This window comes from Hermetia illucens, chromosome 1, assembly GCF_905115235.1.
Source record: "Hermetia illucens chromosome 1, iHerIll2.2.curated.20191125, whole genome shotgun sequence".
Lineage (NCBI taxonomy): Eukaryota > Metazoa > Arthropoda > Insecta > Diptera > Stratiomyidae > Hermetia > Hermetia illucens.
Genome location: NC_051849.1, coordinates 179,623,560 through 179,637,291, shown reverse-complemented (window position 1 = coordinate 179,637,291; position 13,732 = coordinate 179,623,560). Strand labels below are relative to the sequence as shown.

The following is a 13,732-nucleotide window of genomic DNA, read 5'->3' as shown; positions in this document are numbered from 1 at the left end:
GAATTGACAACCACGATGAAACCAACATCTCCAACTGTCCAACTGCAGTCGTTGAAGGACCAATTGTTACGAAACCACAGAATGAACCTCGGAATTCGTTCGCTACACAATGGCAATGAAAAAATGCATATGAGATGTGCATTTTTTTCCAAGAGATCGAGTCAGTTCCATAATCAGATTTTCCGAGGTCGGTCCTGCGCCCGATCCGCTTTCCATGACTGACCCGTTGGTGAAGATTATTAAGACTATAATCCCAAAAGACTCATGGCCATTCATTGACCATTCTTCTCTTTTGGTGATTACCACGGAGTATGCCTTTTCGAAGGCGGATCTGAAAACCTTATGATTGGCGGGCATCAGAGCTATCTGATGTTTCCAGAAATTTCCAGATAGACGCGTGACCAAATGATCGCCCGCCTTTACACGCGCCAATAGTATCAAGCCTATATGCATAGTTAGCTGCTTTCCGTTTCACCTTCAAATGAATGGGGGGATGGAGTAAATTTAGGATAGCTTCGAGTGCCACATTCGGTGTACTACTCATTGCTTCAGTAGTACTTAGGCAACAGAGCGTCAGCAGTTTCCTACTGCTAGCAAAGTTCAGTCTGGGCCACCAGACGATGCATGCATGCATCAAATTCGGTTTAATTATGGATGTATACATCCAATTAATTCGTTTTGGTGAAAGTTCCCAGGTCTTACCTAACACAATTCTGCATCACCAGAGCAATCTGTCGAATTTCTGGTATTGTTCCTGAATATGGAGCTGTCACACAGGTCACAGCGTTACAAGAGGAACTGTTTTTTTGAAGAAAGGCCACTAAATCATATATTACAGTGGCCATCAAGTTGGAGTTCTTAGTCGGGCAAAAAATTAAATTTACTGTTATCAGCAAAACGGCTCTGTTACTCAATTTCCCCAAAAATATGATAATATACTATTATTAACTTAATTTGGGCATATATCAATATGGAGAGTATTTTGAGGCCTGGACACCATATAGAGGCAGCTTCATGATTTTTTTCAGATTTTTCGGTTTAGTAGTTTCCGAGAATGGGTGCGTTAAAGAAATCGTCACTTTCCACCCCTCCCACTTCCCACCTTTCTAACAAATCTCAAAACTAAGACGGGCTTCGAAAAATCCTAATCGAGACCTTTGCTTTGATAGTCAACATGACTATATTCGATGAAAAAAAGTATACACCTCCTTTTGCATGTATGGGGACCCTTCCTAAACGTACGACACTACATGTCTGGGCGTTCGCAGTTCCTACCTACTCACCAAATTTCGTATCAATCGGTATAGCGGTTTCTGAAAAAAATGCGTGTGACAGACAGTCAGACATTGAACCGATGTTAGTAAAGTTTTGTTTTGCAAACAAAACCTTAAAAATGGAGGCAAGGGTGAAAATTATTCGGGTCTGAAATGAAAATTATGAGGGCCCCCTTATTATCCATTCTCCAATGGTGGCCCGGCTTGTATGTTGTCCTTTATACACATCTAATTATTGGCCACAATATCTTTTAAACATATCACTTCATTATTTTATTGTATTTTTCTATAAGGACTCTGTTATGTCTAGGATTCTTTCTTCTCATAAAACCTCATCTACGTGAGTTTTCACATATCCCAATTTAGCCATCGATCTAGGAGGTTCTACTAATGTGTCAAACATTTCGTTGAAGTTAATTTGATTATACTTATTTTTCATCATTATGTCCTCTTTAGTTATTACTATCTGCCTAATTGTTGTGGTATTATTAAAACCGAAAATTTCGAACAATTTAAAATAAGACGACGCATCTATTTCAAACTAACTGCTGAAGGGAACATTACTAGATAATTCGATACGGAGTCTCCAGTTTCCGGGTAAATCACTATAAGTTATGAAGAAAGAAAAAGAAGAGATGCGGCGCGACCACATGCGTTGAAACTAACTGCTTTGAACCCTGAACAATGACATCGAAAGGAGGAAGCGATCCACAGAGGATGTTACTCAGGCTTTATACTGCCACAATTTCAAATTTCAATTGGCGCAACCTTGGAATATCATTTCTGAGCCAAGCATTCAATGAATAGTCCTTTGGAAAAGATCCCAAGGATGCGGTGAAGAGTGAGAACACAAAGAACCTTTCATTTAAGGTCGAGGAAACATATCATTACAGACTTTATATCAATCATCGATTGTTTAAAAGATAAAATTCCGTCATGCGCCTCACCTCATGCGCCAACTTCTTCTTCTTTTCTTTAGCCTTTGTCTCGTTCACAAACGGGGTCGGCTCGTCGTAACAAGTTGCGCTATGTTAAGGCCTTTCCCCTGCGAATCGTATGATCAACCAATAAATAAATTAATTTTTGTTAAAAGGGGAGTTGTTCACGCAGTAATTAACATAGTGGGATGCAACCACGTATTGACGGACGCTTTCGTAAAGCTGTATTTATAGGATTCTAAACCTGTAAAATCAGTGGTCACTATGGACCACTTGCCTATGAAGTGTAGCTCCGCCCTTTTGGGTGACAAAAAGACTCGCGAAAAATATGCCTCGAACCTCATTTCGACTTGCAAAGAAGAAGCACGCTGCACTCTTCGCACGTTACTATGCGGCATTATTTCTAGTGAGTGCAACACAACACTGGATTTCGTTCAACAGAAAGCAGCAGATCGAAAGTTAATACCACTAACATTTTAAACTTCTAAAATTTTACCCCGAGTGTTGGGGGTCTAAATCGCAACCCTTTTGGAAGGATTAATTAATCTCCGCGAATGTTGTGAGCCCGGAAAAGGTACCGAGGTGGTGATGTGTTATTAGGCTCGATCGCCTTGGAGTAGAAGTCGAATCTGGGGTAGTATCAACTAATGTACTATAGCAATCTGAATAACGTCAGTAGATGAACAGATTTTCAGTCGAGCAAGCCATGGGCAAATCATTTCAATAAAGATAATGGATCGCTATAAAATAATATGGCACCAAACATTAGTGAAGTAGTATTAACTGATTAGAAAATTCTGGCGGTAACTGAAATACATATCTACAAACCAACAACATTATGATTTACATGGCATAATCCATCTTTTGTGGGTGTGAGCTACCTTGAGGCGGTACGGAGGTAAGACATACTCGGCTTCCATGGATATCAAGCTTGCACTTTTTTTAGCCTTTTGATCGATAGAGTTTGACCATTGAATACTTCCCAGCATCCACCAACTCAGTGTTTTAGAGACGACCTTTAGGGCAGTATCTTTAACAATATTCAAAAAGAAAAGCTGTTAGAGGATATCTCCAAATAGTAGCATACGCCTGTCACAGCAAACAAAACTATGTTGGAGAGGATTAGTAAGTGAGACCCTGAGCAAACCTTCAAATTACATTATAAAATGCAGCATGCTGATTCGAATACTGTTAATATATTACTCGCTGTATGATTTAAAGCTTGTTGTCTCTCCTAAAACGTTCTTTTCTCTCCTGAGGCAGTGCGACGTTTATACGCAGGAAAGCTGTAGTTCAGTTTAGTGATGCCAGGCACCATCTCCGTCTTTCTATGCTTCCATATTTCCCAGGTTTTGGATTTGATTCGTGGAGACTGTGCTTGCGTCGAAGCTTACACAATACGCTAGCTAGCTAACGAAGCCTACATTCTTTATGGATTGTTACAACACTAACTACAGGGGGCAGAACATAGCTATTCTCACCGATAGCCCAGCAGCGATCAAGGCACTTAGGTCCAACCAGGTGAACTCTAAACTGGTATGGGAATGCCTTGAGAGACTGAACACACTCTGCTCATCCAAAAAGGTCTGGATACTTTGGGTTCCAGGCCATGCTGGGTTGGAAGGCAACGAGGCAGCGGATGAACTAGCCAAGAAGGGAGCAGGGACGCCTTTACACGGGCCAGAACCCTTCTGTGGAATCGGAAACGGTTTCATGGCTATGAATCTAAGAAATGAAGAGGAACGGTTGAGGGAACTATACTGGGCGGGCCTACCAGGGATGGAGCAGTCCAAGGTGCTTATTGGGGGATACGAACCCATGCGCACAAAGGATTGCTTAAACCTCACCAAAAAGAACCTCCGAAACATAGTGGGAATTCTCACTGGTCATTGTCGGCTGAACTATCGCCTAGGGAAGCTAGGGATATCTACGGATACTGCCTGCAGGTTTTGTGAGGAGGAGGACGAAACCTCTATACACGTCCTGGGATAGTGTCCGGCACTTGTGCAAAGTAGGTCGAGACATCTGGGAGAACACTTAATACCAGATGCAAAACTGAAAGATCTGGAAGTAGGGAACATACTAAAGTTCCCAACGGTTATAGGCTTGCTTGAGATACTATGATCAATAGGTACACTATAGCCAGTAAAAGTTGCACAATAGTTCTTTAAGGACGCGGTGCGGCTTTTCCTTAACAGAATAATAATAAATACAACACTAACTAGACATTTGAGGGGCATACATGTTCAGCAGGGTTTTATAAACATTTACGTCTTGAGACGTCTTGAGACTTCACATAGTTTTCGTCCATTAAACTAGACTTTATTCCTACTTATTTATTACTTATATGTTAATGAAGTAATTTTGATTGGGTTTCTTTTGCATTGACGTGATATTTTTCCCTTTTGCAATGTTTCAGTATAAAAGGGCAAATTTGAAAAGATCCTCTTCGAATACAAGTATTTCAAAGACTGTAGCTACATATCGATAGTTATAAAATATTCAGGAAGTCATATCTTGGCTAATCTGCCACGTAACTGCAGATGAAATTGTTATGATTTTTATTGCAAGATTGAAAATTTAGGTATTCAAAACTTAACCCTGTACGCATCAAGAGTTTTCTTACGCGAACCTTGATATCTGGCGAATAGTTTGTGGTGTAGAGCCCGGATGATTGATATACGTTTCTCTTTTTACTGGATCTGTATTCGTAAATATTGCCCAAACTTGATGAGCGAGCACGGGCTCTATTCTTAAAAAGGTTCCCTTCATCGACCTGCGTAAACAAGATGAAAAAAACTATTTAGTAATATCTTTCGGCGGGTTAAAGTTTGAAAAATAAATGAAACGAGACAACGAAAATTGAGATCAGATAAACCACCTCCAAAATCTTGCAGTATAAGATTGTATTAGACAGAATTATACCATCAATACAATGAAAACCAACCTCCCAAAAATTGTGGTGAAGATTTTAATTTCTCAACCCATAATGCACATATGTGATTAGTTTCTCAATGAGATTTTCTTTAAGGGGGTGATCCCGTGTGTCGGATCCGAGGAAACGATTTTTTTGGCATCAATTGTATCTAGATATAGTGTAGAATATATGGGCAAAGTGATTTTTTGATATTCGGAGTCATTTGGAAATTATAGTGTTAAACACGTGATAAGTCACTTGCCAGATTTATGTCGATCGCCATAATAAAGCGCGTATTTATCGGTCCGAATGACATTCGAATGACTTCGCTAAAAGGACAAGAATTAAAGCCAAGGCTGTACATGTGTTTCTTGGAGAAATCTAAGATTTCTGGACTAGGTATAGCAGATTAAAGGTCAGTTAAAGTTTTATAGCTAAAAATAGCATTCTATTTTTCAAATGCGTTTTTCTCGAAACTACATGTTGAAAATCGGCTGCCACCATAGCCCAAAATCTATCAAACGAAATTCTCTGAAATTTTCACGACTTATTCAGAACATATTTCTACGGTCCGCAAACTAGAGTAATTGCGATTCATTCAGTTGTTTTTTTTGTTCATTGAAGAAGCCGTGAAAAAACACCAAAATTAACAAAAAAAAATTTAACAAGGCACCAACAATTTAGCTTTTAATATTTTTTAATAATGCTAGTTTGCGGACTGTAGTTAAGTCTCTACGTTAAAATCATCCTGTGTGAAGGCCGTTTTTTTTTCGCTCTTTTAGAAATTTTTTTGCGAAGAACTGGATGAAGATACAAATCCTAATTTGACCATATATTTATTAATACCTTGAGCATGCGTAGTAATCTTTCCAGCCCTCTAGTATAGTTCGTTATTGAAATACAGAACAATTTATACCTCCACCTCCAAAAAAAGGTGTTTTTCTGCTGCCACGCTAAAGGCCACTACGATCATTTTAACGAGAAAAAGTAAACGGCATTTTAACGTGCAGACTTAACTACAGTCCCCAAACTAGGATTATTAAAAGATATTAAAAGCTAAATTTTTGGCGGCGTTTTAAACTTTTTTTTTGTGAATTTTGGCGTTTTTTAAAGGCTCTTTAATGAATAAAAAAAACAACTAAATGAATCGTAATTATCCGTAATATTCCTAGGTTTCGAGAAAAACGCATTTAAAAAGTAGAATGTGATTTTTAGCCATAAAATCTTAACTGATGATTAATCTGCTGTACCTAGTCCAGAAACCTTAGGTTTCCTAAAGAAACACATGTACAGGCTTGGCTCCAATTCTTATCCGATTAGTGAAGTCATTCGAACGACGTTCGGACCGATAAATACGCGCTTTATTACGCCGATGGAGATAAATCTGGCATGTGACTCATTACGTATTTAACACTATAATTTCCGAACGACTCCGAATATCAAAAAATCACTTTGCCCATATATTCTACACTATATCTACATAGAATTGATTCAGAAAAAAATCGATTCCACGGATCCAACACACGGGATGACCCCCTTAAACGGAGGTTCATATTTGAACTAGGCGGTTTTTGCAAAATAAAGGCAATTTTTTAAGCGTTTACTCGTCTCTCTGCCAGAAGTAATCTGATCAATATGATAAATCAACTGATACATAGATGTTCATATATACACTATAGTATAAGTATAAACTATAATTCGTAACTGCAATCCCCATACAGTTGTAAAAGACTGCAAAAATGTGTCCCTCCCTGTTCCAAATATGTGTCCCTCGAGAATTTCGCACATTGAGCAGAGAACCAACGTCGTCTGGAAGAAGTAGATAAATCTAATTTGTTTTTTAGCTTCATCTTTATTTTTACCGAAATCACTTTTATGAATCTGATGAGCTTCGCTACACTATCCTTTACAGATCTCTCATTTAGATAGTCGCTCGGGTCATTAAAAAACATGGATACATATATGATTACCATATTCTTCTTGTTGGGGTATAGCGTGTCAACCACACATACGCGCTATCGCTCACGGTTACCCAAAATGGACTTCAGCTCCCCCCCCCCAAGATTTCCCGAGATACTTGCACCCGTTCTCTACTGCTCCGCGCTCTGAAGTAAAATTTTTAAGGGATTATTTTTGTGTTAAATTTTTTTTCCAATTTTTTCCTTTATAGATATTTTGGTAGATAATAGGTTTGAGAATAACTGTGTAAATATTACGTTAATATCTAGGTTGATTTTAATTCTATAAGCATATTTCGAAGCGTGTGTCGAGCGGTGCCCATACAGTAGAAATTACAAACAAGAGGCGCGGGGTAGTACAGAAAAAAATCTAATGAACCGATTTAATTCAATTTTTTTACAAACTAATGACATAATTAACGACTGCACGCATCTAAAATTAGACAAAAATATTAAATTTTGAAAAATTTTCTAATGAAAAAACGATAAAAATTGGGTATACTATATGATGAAATCTGCGCACGTTTGTTGTCAGCCAACAGAGCCTATTTCAGCCTTCAACTGTTTGCTCGAAACGTCTCACTATAGTGTCACAGATCTTATTGTACAAGACAATGATCTTGCCAGTCCTTATGTATTCCTCGGAGACCTGGGTTCTTAGAAAAGAAAATTGGGAACTCTAGGCCGCGTTTGAGAGAAGAATCCTCCGAAGAATTTTCGGCACCCTACATGAGCCTACATAACGACGAAATCTATGAGCGATACAATGACCGTCAGATTGGGAATAAAATCCGGCTCAATACGTTACGGTGGGCGGATCACTTATCCGTATGGATGAGGATGACCCAGCCTGGAAAGTCTATAAGGGCAATATATATGGTAGGAAAACAAGACGAGGCAGACCCTGCCTAAGATGGAGCGATGGCGTAGGTCAGGACGCCAGACAGCTTTTAGGGATATCGAATTGGTGGACCTCGGCACAAAACCAGGATGTCTGGAGTTCTTTATTAAGGCTAGACCGGATACCGGTTGTTGCGCCGTTGATGATGATGATGACACTATATTCAGAAGATCGATAAATTGTCAAGATTCAAAATTTATGGCTAAATTTAGGTGTATGCCGTAGATTTAACTAGTTCCCGGTCACTTGAAAATCTGGGTACTACCCCAGGCGATCCGCTCTCTTTACATTCTCACGCTGTAGCACTGTAGCCTATATTCTGTTTTGTTCTCACCACTCTAAGTCCAAAGGTAAATTACTTTTTACATGAATCACCGTTAACTTCTATTAAAAATAATTAAATTTTATAGAAGAAAATGAATACAGCTTGATGGCCCTCCCCATCATAAATTGTTTCAAGTACCTGGGAAACCTCGACGAGACGATTAGATCGTGCGGGAGCGCCTACAGAATCGTGTTGAGACGATTCAGAGCTCGGACATCTCCGCAGATCACGTGTCCTACCCTTTTACTAAAGATTATCTAGATGTTAAGCCATTAACATCGGAAAAGAAATGTTACGCGAAAGAGTACGTTGATTGGAGTATCAAAGGCTGTATCTTATGGTTCGGCTAATCAAAATTTATGCTCTTTTCACTAGAAGGGATTCGTCAGGTTCGACTAGTTTTTGGAAAAAATTAGGACGTCAAATACCAACTGCCAGTGGTCATAGTGGCGGATTTATGGTGGTTCGGTCTAACTTTTCTCGTAATGCACTGGGCCCAATGTTTAAGGTCATAGGTGTAAGGACTGTAGCCGAATTCTGTAATTTATTAGCGGGATATATCCTACCTCATTCTCGCGATAAATTGGGTAACAATTGAATTTTTGTACACGACAGTAATCTAAAGCCCGTACAAACTCCTGATTTGAATCCCATCGAACATCTATGGGAAATCGGTAACAAAAAGATTAGGGAATGCAATTTCACAAAAACAAGTGTCCTATATACGGCCAATAAGTAAGAGCGGACGAGACTTCCAATAGATCTGATTTTTTGGTTTGTTGACTCCATTCTTCAGCGCTGTCGTGCAGTTATTATCGAGAAATGAATTGCGATTAATTATCCATCGATTATCCAAATCGAACTTTAAATGAGTGAGCACGTTTTTTCGCCCAATATTTTGACGAAAACGGCAGCAATGAAAGTGGTTACTTTATGAAAACTTTTTTCAAAAATAGAAATCACCAAATCAAATATAAATATATAATAATAATCTCTAAAAACTTTGAGCACGTTTTTTCCAGCACAGTAATTGGGAAGGTGTTAGTGGTACGCCGACTTTAAATAAATCTATGTCGTCTTATAGAATGTGATAACCAAAGGCACAGATTTTCAAGGCTTTTGGAATGACAGGAGGGAAAAAAGCTAGGACCGTAATGTTCGGTAAAAGATTTCCATATTTGTAAATGAAAATTATTAATTCATCATTGAAGAGAGTTTTCAGAGATCGTTACGGAAAATCAGGATAATAGGGACAAATACAATGCTCCATCGCATTCTAACCACGTCTTTATCACAGGAACGTTTAAGCAATGAGAAACGCCAAATTATTGAAAGTGGGAAAAAGAACGGGTTCATCAGGAAGACCATAGAAGGAATAATTAGTAAAAAATGACGAAAATAGAAAGGCATAACCTGACATTTTTCACACAAGCGCGACCATCTAAAAAACGTCGAGTTCCTATCATCCAGTACCAAATTATAATAGTTACCGGTAGAAAAGCATCCTAAGGAAACGCGACATCGAAGTGATATCTATCAACAGACCACATCAATTGAAGGCGCGATTGGGAAGCGTCAAGAACCCGAAGGAAGACAGCCAGAAAAGCGGTATCTATCAGATACTCCACCGATTGTCAAATCATATATAGGGCAAACTAGAAGATTAATAACAACGAGGTTCAATGAACATATAAGGGAAGTAAATCTGTAGAAGCAAAAAGCAGATACATGCCCTCAAATCGTTGGTAGCGGGACACATCATCGAGGAGAAACATGCGACAACGGAGGATAACCTAAGGGTTATTAAGGAGGTTAATGGCTTCCGCAAATTGGACGCATTAGAGAGTCTCAGCATTCACAAGATACGGGAGGATTAAAGAATTAATTAGGTAATAAAATTAACTAGCAATTAAGGTCTGGATTTAGGTATTTAAGGACAAGCTAGACCATAAGCAATTTAGACAAAAACTCACTGAGAAAGAAGGCAACTGATCCTTGAAATACCGGTATATGAGGAATAAAAAACTCACTATTCGGCATTTATAAAATAAAATTTGTCTTTTTCATTTTCAAATAAGCCGAAAAACACACACACAACCGAAGAAATACTTAGTTTTGAACACTGCACTACCTGTACTGATTTTGTAGGCAGCAAAACACCCTTAAGCGAAGCTGGGCTGCGCGACATTAGTCGGTTTACCTAGCAGAGAATATTTTTCAGCGTCGCATGTCATTTCTATATAATGGACTCAGTTGACTGCTGCGATTTTCTCAATTTTGGTTTGCATCCATTGCATAAAATGTCAAAACATGCAGTTGTTTGGAGCACTAGGCTGCCGCGCTAGTGAAATATGGGAATGCCGCGGCACGGCAGTTGCGCTGAATGTATTGTCGCGTAGCGTAAATGCGGTCGTACATTAAAAGGTTATAAATGCCACCAAGCCCCCCAAATCAAACGAGCGTGTTAGAAATAGAATTAACTAGAGAGGGGGTTAAGAGGTGAATAACAGCTGTCGCCAGGTAACTAGCACCAAGTTTGGTAAAGCATGAAGGAGGTCGAAAAGGCGAATATACCGATGAAAAATATTTGCTCAATAAGCCTGAGAGAAACTAGCAAACTAGACGGAATATGCCACAAAAAAAATTAAATGTTTATATCCTTGTTATTCCTCAAGACTGATCAAATATGTAGTTGATGGGAGTTTAATATAGTCAAGGCATCGACGGGACAAACTCTCATTCAAGGAACCGAAAGTAGGATAAATAAAATAGTTTATAGCCTGATGACGTGTCAGGTCCAACTGCCACTCGGGACAGATTACAACGCTAGGTTGATTTCTGTAAAATTGGCATTTTTGAAGGTTGAGTTTTTTTGGTAGAATATACATACATAAATAAGAGCGGTTGACTTGTATATCAAGTTAAGGGGCACGCAGGGAGTTGAGAAACATCACGTTCAAGAAATCCGAAAAAAGTTTAGGTTGAGAGCGCGATGAATGGATCAGCTGAAGGGAGTAGATGGGTTTCAAATCGATCTTTGATTTTACTTACAATAATTAGATTATTATAAATGTTCAGTTAATTCACAATTTCAAAAAGTACACCTGCCGTAATTAGATTACTTTTTATAGAATTATTTATTATTTTATTGCAGATAAAACAGAAACACTTGATCCGGGAATTGAATTTCCAACACTACATTTTTCGATTTCGTATTACGTATCCCACAAAGGTATGAAAAATTGAATTTCCCGTGTCCACACTTGCATGCTAGGTGATATGTAATCAATAATTAAATGCTTCAAAAACCAATCTGATACTATTGGGGTTTGGAATTTTGAATTCCTATTCGAATGTTGTTTATGGGAATAAGAATCTCACACGTTCAATACGCGAGAAGCCCACCAAAATATTTACTGGTCTGCCACAGGAACTGCAAACATTCTTGTAAACACAACCTTGATTACATCCGAAGTATCAAGCCATACAAAGCACAACTGTGGGATTTATCACAATTACTGATTATGAGTAGAAATTTTTCCAATTTTTCATACAATATGATCTCAAAATACACAAATCCCAACACAATATAGACCTCAAAATGAGCTTACATTTTTTATGAGTCTAATCTTATCAGAAGATCCCATTATACACGATGTTCAGATATGATTGCACTCTTCACTCAGAGATTTTTTTAAAACTAAGATACAGCAATGCAAATTCAAATGGTACGCTTTAACGACGAGCATGAAATATGCATTTAGTCATTTACAACGGAAATTACGAGGGGTCGTGAAAATTTCGCGACGACTTTTTATGTAGTAATTTTAAACAGAATTTCTATATATTTCAATACATTTCGTAAGCTCAGGGTGAACAAGATTGAATTAGTACTTATTATCAACGAAGAAGAATTAAAATTGGTTCAACTTAAGCTACGAAGCGTTTGGGTGGCCAAATTTTAATGTTTGGGTGATTGTGTTTATTTAGTTTCTGCTGCGCTTCGCAATTTTCTCTCAGAATCCAAGATGCATAAGAAGTGGTGATATAAACAAAGGTTATCTAAAACGTGCAAACGATGAATAGTTTGTCGATAAGTTTTGTTCTTACGACCGTCAATACCATAATAAACACTTTATGGCATAGTGACTCATAAGCAAGTATATAGCCATGAATACATTAACTCCTTTACGTGCAATCTCAATATAATGTAGGTTTCAGAATGGAAGGAAAAGAACAGAAATATAGAAATGTAGAATATAGATCATACTGGGTTATACATTTTCAATGGCGTTGTGGAGTATATAGCGCTGTGAACTGGTGCGATTTAGATGGTGTTTTAACCCTGCGGCAATAATAGATGATTGTAAACAGAACATTAAAGAAGGCAATCATTTTTAATACAAAACTTAGATTTATTCACAAAAAAACTAAACACACCTACTGTACAGATATCACTTTCATAACTCAAGTATGTGTCCCTTTTTTTCTGAGTTATCTTTGATACCAAATATTTTAATTTCTTTTTCCATATTCGGCTCTTGAAATAGAAATGCCTTGCATTTGTTCTTGAGATACGATAATCCGTTTGTAGCATGAACGCGGGTCTTTTCGTCTTTGTCATTTTGTACAATGGCTGTTAATAGTCGGTAAATAGGAAGTAGTGTTTCTTGAAAGTCCACTAAGTTATCCATTCCCCATAGCAGTTGGCTCAGTATAAGAACAGACGCTCGTCGGGCTGGTAAATAAGTGTCAGTTTGTAATGTTGCCTCAATCAGCAGCATCATCTAGAAAAAGAAAAAAGAAAAAAGAAATGAATAATGATTTAAATTTAGCGTTTTATTTTATAGGGAACTATAACTATGTTTAGATCTTATAATATCTCATAATATTTTGTATATTTTATTGAATATCTCAGCTACATATAATATTAGATTTTAGCATTTAGAAGAGTCATCTTCTCCATATATTGGACCGATTGCATATACTTTCCATCGGATTGAATAAATAATTTCTATTGCCTCATTAACATTCAATCATTTTCTAAGAGCACATCATTTATAACGACACAACACGCATGTTATGCGCAAGAGGATTATCTTATACAGTTATACATGGAGCGACTGCAACTGTCTTTACATATACATACATAATAAAACAGTATGTATGGTGGCAGCTACACTTATCTGGGGAAACTAAACACCAATTCGAGGAGTATATATATGGTCAAAGGATATTATAGGTCTCAGGGCGAAACGTGGATGGTACCCAGGATGGAGCATAAAACCTAGGAAACGCCTGCTGAACCAACACCAACAGCTCTGTTACCAAACCCCCTCCCCACCTCCACATGGTGACAACTGGGAGCTCTTTCTACACGAAAAGCTGCAGACGGAGAAGGATGAAGGCGAGTCTCCCG

The 13,732-nt window shown here is 38.1% G+C and overlaps 1 protein-coding gene across 12 annotated transcripts in view; it reads right to left on the bottom strand.

Moving 5' to 3' along the window:
• LOC119647039 (ATP-binding cassette sub-family A member 3-like) overlaps positions 1-13,732 on the bottom strand; it is a 77,297-nt gene that overhangs the window by 40,495 nt on the left and 23,070 nt on the right. For 4 of the 12 annotated variants that reach the window (XM_038047793.1, XM_038047783.1, XM_038047784.1 and 1 more), the window contains exon 2: positions 4,845-4,988. The exons of 6 other annotated variants lie outside the window; for them this stretch is intronic. Coding sequence is in view for 4 of the 6 variants with exons in the window: in XM_038047783.1 (XP_037903711.1) it covers positions 4,845-4,988 (144 nt within the window). In the remaining 2 variants the exon portion in view is untranslated. Of the gene's footprint in view, positions 1-4,844; positions 4,989-11,718; positions 11,790-11,924; positions 11,976-13,732 lie in introns of those variants that run through there. 2 more of the 12 variants (XM_038047785.1, XM_038047795.1) reach the window with 2 other exon arrangements.